Here is a 9,525-nt window from a genome sequence, read left to right as displayed (position 1 = left end):
GCAGGAATGTGAATGCCTGGGAAGAGTTGTTTTGAAATCCAGATTTTCAGTGCCTCCTGGAACACCCCACCACTACCACCCTGCATACTGTTTTTTGGAAAACTGAAGCGTGAAAGAGAAGGAAAGCAACTAAACACCAAACGTGTACTGCACAGAAGCAAAAGAGGCAGGAGGCGTCAAAGTGCATCTTGAATAGGCTGCGAAACAGGATTTCTTCATCACTGTGAATATACCTCCAGAAACCATCCTAACTGAGCAGCAGTTTCACATTGCCACCCTCCTATTCTTGAGGATGAAGAAGAGCAGCCAGATAAAGACAATGACAAAGGAGGAAATACAAGTCACCACATCCTTCCAAAAAGCTACTGGAGGCAAAAGAAAGTCCAGAGGGGTGGGGTGAAACATTCATTCATTCTCCCTTCTCTTTACGGGAAGGGCTGCTGAGAAATTCTTCTCCTCCTAATTTTGCCTCCCATTTGCTGCAAGGTCTGGAAAAGGATGTCTGGTTATTGTTAACAGATTCATCTGGCCACACAGCAGCATTTCTGCTGCTTTTAAAGCAACTTAGAGTTCTATCTATCCACCAGCTGCCATCATGACTGTATGCATAGAAGAACGTGACAGAATTGTTCCTGAGTGTAAGATTCAACTCATCTAACTTCAGCCATCCAAAATTTAGGTATATAGACTGAGCTAGCTACCCGGGCTTGATAAAGAGCAGTCGGACATCCCAAAGCCTTGCTAGGGTTATCGAATATTCTCCTTTGACTGTGTAAGGACAGCAGAGGTTGGTCTGAAATTCATCTAAAACTGGCCAGGATGAATCCCCAGTTATTGACAGAAACTTGATATTTCTCTGGGAAAACTAACCTTTCCCACAGAAAACTTGTATTTGGACAAAATTCTCACTCAGGCTTACTAATTGATTTCTTTTTAAAAATGTTACGGTGTTAAATACTGAGGGTTACTCTACTCTTCTCTCCAAAAGATCATATAAATAGTGAAGCACTTACGTGTCTTACAGGGAGGGTTACTTTCACTTTATGTCCAACAGGGAGAAATTTCAGTGGCACTGTTAAGGTGTCACTTAAATTGCTATTGTCATCTTCCTTATCAGAAACTTTCTACAGAGAACAGAAAACATGGGGTTTTATTCACAGATGAGAAACAATCCAGTTCTTTACTGATTTGGTGACGCTGGCAACAAGCGAGCAGTGTGAACAGCGGTATTGCATCGTGCCCGTTACCTGCAGCCTGACTTTTAGAACTGGCTCCCAAGCCTTCATGCAGTGGAAGTAGAAAGTATCTGTGTCCTCCGTAGTTTTCTGTGTTCCCTCATGAGATGCAGGCACCGTAAGCACGAGATTTTTACCCTCTAGTGAAAAAAGATTTGTTTAGAGAATAATAGCACTGTTCAGGCAAAATAGCTAACAAAGCTGGCAAACTTTCTGCTGGAGTCATTCTCCGTGGTAACTCCTCCGCAAGCTGCCATACTGACACATCTCCTACAGCACAGGAACTGGTACTCCTGCCTTTACCCCAGAGCGTGGAGTGCTCCCAGACTCAGCACTCTCTCATACTTCCACCAGCAAAGTTTACTGTGTCCAAACTTGACAGCTTCAAGGAAAAGACACAGAGATCAGCGTTGCAACTGGAGGCAGTTCAGAGACTTTCACTGCATTGCATTTTATTGTCTTCAGAACATTCTTAGTCGCCTCTGTATCCTAAAGTGCCTTCATCTGTGTCTGAATGACTATGATAGGGTTGATTTGGTCATGTCCTCACTTCACAGAGAAACTGGCATACCTTTCAAATATTTCCTGCTTTCATTAATGTCCACTTGCACTTCCAAGCAGCAAACCTCACGGGACTGTAAAAGATAGGAGTGGAAAAGCGTGAAGATAGCAAATGTCACATCTGCGGCAAATAATGAAACACCGTGCAGACAACCACTACCTATAATACAGAGCCAACTAAACTGGTCTCAGTGCTGGAAGCAATCCAGCTGCACAAAAGTAAATTCAGAGCTCGTTATCCCAGGACAGTAGCCCAGTTACACTGCTTCAGAACTAGCTTGTCCATACAGTGGTGCATTGCCAGTGGTTGTTATACCCATTCAAATTGTCCCAAAATCAGAAAACTCTGTATAACACACTGTTGCCCAAACAGCTACGCATATATCTGATAATTATTTAGGAAGGGTGGGGGAAAACACTTGATGATGAATTTCTGTGTATTGTGGCAGTGATTAGTCTACAAGGCATCTTCTTGCTGGTCCTGATGTAGGGAGACCATGGTTTTATTCCACCTTACCCTCCACCTGCGTCATTGCAATTCACCTTTAATAACTCGTGCCAGGACAGTTTTCCAAGCCATTTCAGGAACAACGCATGCCAGTCATTGCAGCTCTTATGCCTCACAGAGAAAATGAGGGGGAAATACCACAATATGTGTTACTTTGCCTCAGGGGTATCAAAGGCTAGCATCTGGAAATCATGCGCCGGCTTGGAGTGGTTGGCACGAAGTACTTTGTACTCCTTAGCTGCTGGGCCAGCCCAAGGAGATAGGTAATGTACCACACGCTGACTAATACCAAAGGAGGACTCTATGTTTCAATGACTAAAATAACTCTTTATTAAAAAACTCATTTCCCAAAAAGCTGTTACATTAGATAACCTTCCAGTCATAAGTACACTGAATACTTACTATTGCCTTCTACAGGCTCAGCCCTTTCATAACCTTTGTTTTTCCTGCCGAGTGCCATACTGCATTACATGAAACACAAGCAGTTTCCACTATGAACACCAACAAATATGGGGTTCGGCAACATTAACAAACCATAGCTGGGCAAAATATTGACATCCGTAATACCAGAGGACTTCATGAAACACAGCTTCTATTTTTGCATGGAGAAGGCAACAGTTAAGCCATAACAAATGGGAATCATCCCACATCTTTCACATCATAATGCACACTGTGCTCTTATCTATCATGGTAGCTTCTGCTCTCTCTATAAAATGTCAGATGGCTGGGGGGAAGAGGAGACAATCAAAAGGAAGGAAAAGTCACTCCAAGCTAAATTCATATGTGAACCTTACCACTAGGACGTCATTGGTAATGAGGTGCTCTGGAGGGCCAGGACTGAAAAGACAGAATCAAAAAACAAAAAACCAAAAGCTGCATGAGTATCTGGTATTTTTAAAAATTAGTAGGTTTATGACCTTTCCTGCTTAAAATTGAATATAGTTATGTTAGTATCACAATTTGCTTTCTAAAAGGTGTAATACATGATCACCTACAAAGAACATTAACCGAAATGCAGTTGCCAAATAAGAAGAAAGGCAGGGGAACCCATAAAAATACCAATGCTTAAAACTATGTGCTAAGATACAGCAGAACAAAGACATAGTGGCCTATGAGGGATCATGTCATGCTATTAATAAATGACCACATAACTCAGGGAAAGCAAAGACTACTATTAATGTATTCTGCAAATACTTATTAGGAAAAATATTTCTGGCTGTTCCAGATTATAGTTTACAACTGATCACAAACGAACGGCAAATAAGAATTAGCTCCCACTGTGCTATACGTATGACTGGAAAACAAAGAGGTAAGTAATAGAAAGTCTTTGTCCCAGAATTCTTTACCTTGTACGACCTATGTCTGTCACTGAATGGATGTAGTTATTTAAAACTATAAGTAACCTATAGAGCCTACTAACAGCACCTCTCATTAAGGCCAACACTCCAACATCACTATGTTACACACAGTCATAAGTGCTTTCATATACCTGAAAGGACCATTAAAGTTAGGTTGTATGTAATCTTTCACTTTCTGCGAAGTCCGGGGTATTTTACCAAGCACACTTACAGCCTTGAAATGTCTGTTTCAGCTGTAGAATATATTTAAATGTAAATAACTAGGTTTGACTTCCAAGGATGGAGAATCCACCACACTGCCTTATAACCTCAATGGTGGAAGAAGTTCCTCTTATTTCTAGTCTGAATCTATTCAGTCCACTTTCCAAACACTGCATCGCATTCCATCCTTTTTATACATCTGTCTGTGACTGCTTCCACATTTGCAGGAGATGTTTATCCCATCTCTTAAGGTATCTCTCATAGATAAATTACATAGATTTTCTTGAGTTTCACTGTGGGAGAAAATAACCAAGAACACCAGTAATTTTCTTCTGCAGATTTTCCATGTTTAATAATAAGAAGCTTTATTTACAGTTCCTTCTTCTAATCATGCAGTTAGTTCTGACTGGACTATGTTCCTTATTTTAGTAATGCTAAGTTCAAATATACCAGAACATGTAGTCTAGGGTTTTTTTCAACCAAATCTGTGATAGCAATTAAAAGAGAGATAAAATTTATCTTATGGGACTTGTTCTCCTCCAGTCAATGTTGATTACCACTTTGAGGGCGGTGGTCTTAATTTTATTATTTGTGGAATGTATGTTTTTTCAGTTTAGCTAAGCTACCACCTAATGAGTGACTTTTTTCTAATACTGTCTGCATAGCTCTATGTATATATCGTGATAACAATACAAGTTTTCTGGTCTTTTAGAAACACCGCAGTGTTCTAGGCACTGTTTAACTAATATTAACAACTTGAAGATCACCTCTGTTAAGTTTTCCACGCATCTTGTGTACAAGTTATCACATCATGCCAATGTTACTACATTTCCACTATCAGGATATACATGTTGAACAGAAGGTAAGATTTGCATGAAAAACACCAAAAGGCAGAATTAGCTGGGGAAGTTAAGCTAAATAAAAGTTTGAAACTGTAATTTTGGCTCACTGCTGGGAGGAAGAGCTGGAGGAAGTTCCCTTTTTCTCTGAGATATTATTACTCCCTGGCAGATCTATACCTTTCAGCTTTGGAATTTGACTCACATTCTTTCCATCCAGAATTCCACTTCCAAACTCTCCCATTTCTTAGTGCACCTCTCTTTCTAAAAAGAAAAGAGTAAAATAAATATGGATTACTGGAAGATGCAAGAAATTGGCAGTATAGACACACCTAAAAAAGCACTTCCATGGCTGACATCTCTTCTGCTAATGTTACCAAAAAACCCTGTGTGTTACCTCTTTCCAAAGCTGAAATTGCAATGGAAACCACAGGCTTGTGAAAGGCACGTAAGATTAATATTCTCCCATTGTGGGATATGTAGAATTATACATATTTCCAAAGATACAATCAGAGAGGGAAAGCTTGAATGAAACAGAAATATAATGGCTTTCTGCAAAGAAGGAGTGCACAGGGAAAGGCACTGAAGCCCAGCAAATGTGAGTAACACCAGTGTCATTTCCACCTACAAACCATTTAAAGCACATTCACACTGAATCCAGCAGAGATGAAATAGGCAAGAGTACTCTGGACTGAGGTAGTTATTGAATCATTATATTTCCCAGTGACTCGCTCACTGGCTGAGAAGTGCAGAGCCCCAAGGAAGATGCAGCTTTCAGCATTTGGGAAGTAGCTGTTCTTCTGTGTATGGACTGCATCCTTCCTTCAATAACAATGTAGCAATACCTCAGCCACAGCTCAGACAAGTCCAGGACTTGTCACAGACCTATCCCAGCTTTGGTCTCCGGACAACTCTCTTTCATGGGCTCGTTAAGAGAATACCAAAGATGTTAGCAGAACAGGCGTCCCTTTACTATGGGCTAGGGAAATCTGAATCACCTAGAAGGAAACCCAGCATGAACACCAACAGGAGAAGCCTGAAAGAATCATTTAATTCAAGTGGTGAGTGGATTGTCTTCATGTTTTTAATAAAAAGCTGCCATTTAAGAGGAAATGTTCTCTAAGCATGGCAAAAGTGACATAAGGCCGAAAGGTAAGGAAGTTATTTATTTGGATTATAAAAGATAAAAATGACTATGTACAGATGGTCCCTGGTAATGTATTTTGCCCCCACAGAGATGATGGGCATGGGAAAGAAGCTGCTTCATTTTCTGAATCTGTGAAAAGATATTAATGAAGACATAAAAATCCAGCACAATTATATCTGTTTTGATGAGATATAGATAATGATATACAAGGATATCTGTTTATGCAGACCCAAGCCCCACCTAACATGGAAGGCAATGTAGACAATGAGATCTTGACAATCTCTCCCTATAATTTCTTACCTCTGATTTCAAAGCAAATGTCTCGCGGAGTGTCTCCCCAGGTCTGATTCTAGCAACATTAAAAAGAACTGTGAACTGCATGTCATCTTTGGTGAGTGGATCTTCATCACACACTGCCAGTTCTAAAATGTTCTGGTAGTAGAAAAAAATAAATAATAATTCTTATTGAGCTGCTATTACACAGAAACAAAAAAACAGTTATAGACTTTTGCAGCTGCTTGACAACACAGTGGTAAGAATAAAGAAACATGTGCTTCCATTTCGGAGTTTGCTAATGTGGAACACCATCATTAAACCCAACCTTGGGAAACTTATCATGAAATAGAAGACCTATAACAGAGAGCTCCCACTATCCTGAGATAGAAAAGATGTCAGTGCTCTGCACCACACTGATAACCCACCCAAGGAACACACTTAAGTTTCTTCACCCCAGAAGTTCTCTTAACTACACAGCTTAGGGTAGGATTAAATTTGTTGTCTACACCACAGCAACTCCTCTACTCTTCCCTTACAACCCGTGGAGGGAAAGCTCTTTCTAAATTTACCACCCAAAATAGCCCAAATGAAGCGTGCTACAGCAAGTGCTCATTTCTCTCAGGTGACAACAAAGGGAATCTGGACTAGCTCAGATATAGGTATTTATATCACCGATGTCTATAAGTAGCTGAGGAGAACACTGCTGCATATGTCTACTGTTTTGTGCTAACCAGTCAGTTGCAAATTCTGTTACAGAAGCATTTTCTTAAGTTATTTATCATAGTTGATCGACAGGGTGTCAACTTAGGATTCCCAGCTATTGAAAATGGTGACATTTCTATTTTTTTTACTACCTCAACTTCCCTCTGGATCCTAAAGTAGAAAGTCTCATTCCAGACAGGGTTGTCAGAATTCTTGATGGTTTTGGTCTGAAGCTTTCCATTTGAAGCAGATGGCAGCCACAAGCGCACATAGCAGTCTGATGCAGTCACTGCAGCAGAGAAAAATTAAAAACTTGATGCCAATGTTATAGATGAAAAGTAGGGCAAGGCCACAATTCTGGAGACTAACAAATATTACTACTTTTTTTTAAAATAAGTAAAGAGACCACCGGTTGGAAGCAACCAAGGAAAACCATCTAATTCCTGGGTAACTACAAATTGCAAATGTACACATGCACACACAAGTACATTAAGAGCCATATTTCCCATGTGAAGAGAAAGAGGTATAAAAGACCCCACTGACCATTCATCGGGCATATTCCCTAAAATTCCAGTCAATGATGTTAAAAAAGTTTAACCAAACCTAGAGCTAGTTCCAAAAAGGGCTGTTAGGATGATTACAGGAAAGGAGAATGCTTATTACAGAGAATATCAGAGGAGACTGGTTTGCTCAGTCTAGCAACACAAACATGCGGAGGGGACATCACGGCTGTCTTAGAAGGGTTAGGTACTAGAGAAGATCTGTTGCAGCTAAAGGCCGGTGTGGGCCCCAGAATATGAAGGCACGAGCAAGTCGGAAATCTTCATCTCGCTTCCACCCTACATCTACTCCTTATGGTTAGTGGAGTCAGTGCCTCGAGCAGCCATCCTTTGGGAAGAGGCGGGGTGGGAAAGTGCATTTACTTTGTGAAGCTGGACAACGGTGTGAAAGGAAATCTCCAAGGTGATGTCTTTCAGAGCTGGAGTCTGGACGTGACTGAAGATTTCTACTGCAGCCCGAGATGCCTAAATACTTCAGACTTGTATCAAGCAGTGAATAACATTGCCCCGCAAGGTTTTGGCACGAAAGTGGAACCGTCCCTTCAATAGAGTGGATAGAAGAGATCATTGAAACTCAGAAATACAGGCCTTGTCACACTACCACCTTTCTAGTGTCCACCTCTGGACGTTGTTCTGTGAATTTGCCACAGGAGTACAGGAAGCCCTTCGGCAGGCAGCTACTCAACCAGTGTGGGATTCATTCCCTCTGGTCTCCCTCGCATCCAGGCTTGGCCAAGGTTGTGCTCAATGAGACGCAAACGGTCTCGGCTGTAACTCAAGTAACTCACTGCAAAGTGACGCTCTTTTGGCTGAACATGTCATTTTTCACTAGAGGAATGCACAGGCCAGAGGTTTCAAGAGGGTGAGAAAAGGCAGCTCAAGGTCTCTGTCCTGACTGAGGAACCCATGGGAGACCTCTGCAAAAATGGCAGCTGAACGGCTGGTCCATAGTGCTCCTTGAAAAGGAGCCATAGGAGGCTGTGAGGGTGAGATAATGAGTTAAAGAAGGTTGAATACAAAAGTACACAGAAAAGTCTGTTTTGCCTGCATGCTCAGCATGTCCTTTGCGCTTGATCTGCAGAGGCCCTCCTTAACCAGAAACTACCAATATCTAACACAACTGGTCATCTGAGGACAGCAAATACCCTGAATGATACTGTATTTGTGAAATTCTCTAATTTACCTTTGATTATCGTGTATCATTCATACATTTCAATAAAAGGTTCCTAAATACATAGCCTGTGTGGAAAAAATCCAGTCCATAATATGATTTATACCCATTACAACCAGCAAAAGCAAAGAACTCCAAGCAGATTTACAAACTGATGTGCTCCCACAAGGGCTACCTTCCCTTATTGGTCCAGAAAATTTGTCTGGGAGTCTTGGTTTTTACCAGTTCCCTGAAATGCCACTAGGTATGTCCTCCAATCTAATGATACCTCAGGCGTTTGATCTAATTATAGCCCTGTTATTAGTACTTCTGTTGCTCTGCTTTATGTATGTTGCTTGTATACCTTCAGAACTTAGGAACATTGCTCATTGTGTAAACTCTGGAGGTGACTGAAAACACAATCAAACCCCAACTCACACAGGTCTCTTGACTTGATGTTCTTGGCTTGTATGATTCTTACTGAAAGCATGTGGATGGGGCAAAATTTCATCTGCAGAGAAAACAAACACAATTAGTTTCATCAGCTCAGAATACAAAAATCACATGTATTTTGAATAGTACAGGGGACAGTCTATCCTTGCTGTTTGTGTGTTTGAAGTGAGGGGACCTCCCTCCAGTGGAAGTACACCACGCTCAGGTGATAGCAGGATTGCGCACGAGGCCATTTGCTAAGTAGCTTGAGTAAGTGAAGACAGAGAAAGAAAACACAGACTCAGGCAATGGTATGGAAAGCTTTTGTTATCACCCTAGAGGTGCCTGTTTTCACACAACCTGACGTATGCGTGGCCACGGTGACGGTTGTATTGCCAATCTGCCGGGGGTCCTGTGCCACAGGTGGGTCAATGCTGGGCCTTTGGAAGGCAACACTAGGAACTCATAGCTGCCTCCCTGGGTCCTGGCACAGCGCCGGCACTGGGCCAGGACATGGCAGTTACCACAGCGCTTTAAACCAGCACTAAATTTTCAC

General features: G+C 41.5%; 1 protein-coding gene across 1 annotated transcript in view; it reads right to left on the bottom strand.

The window, feature by feature from the left end:
- LOC104295912 (cytosolic phospholipase A2 beta-like) overlaps positions 1 to 9,525 on the bottom strand; it is a 76,378-nt gene that overhangs the window by 14,100 nt on the left and 52,753 nt on the right. Inside the window, exons 6-11 of the mRNA XM_009895728.1 lie at positions 8,976 to 9,048; positions 6,980 to 7,116; positions 6,150 to 6,281; positions 1,807 to 1,870; positions 1,248 to 1,375; positions 1,014 to 1,124 (exon numbers count right to left, since the gene is read on the bottom strand). Coding sequence (XP_009894030.1) covers positions 1,014 to 1,124; positions 1,248 to 1,375; positions 1,807 to 1,870; positions 6,150 to 6,281; positions 6,980 to 7,116; positions 8,976 to 9,048 — 645 coding nt within the window. The remainder of the gene's footprint in view (positions 1 to 1,013; positions 1,125 to 1,247; positions 1,376 to 1,806; positions 1,871 to 6,149; positions 6,282 to 6,979; positions 7,117 to 8,975; positions 9,049 to 9,525) is intronic.

This window comes from Charadrius vociferus, unplaced genomic scaffold, assembly GCF_000708025.1.
Source record: "Charadrius vociferus isolate BGI_N301 unplaced genomic scaffold, ASM70802v2 scaffold111, whole genome shotgun sequence".
In the NCBI taxonomy this organism is placed as follows: domain Eukaryota; kingdom Metazoa; phylum Chordata; class Aves; order Charadriiformes; family Charadriidae; genus Charadrius; species Charadrius vociferus.
Note: the sequence above shows the minus strand (reverse complement) of the source record. Positions and strands in the feature narration are given on the sequence as shown.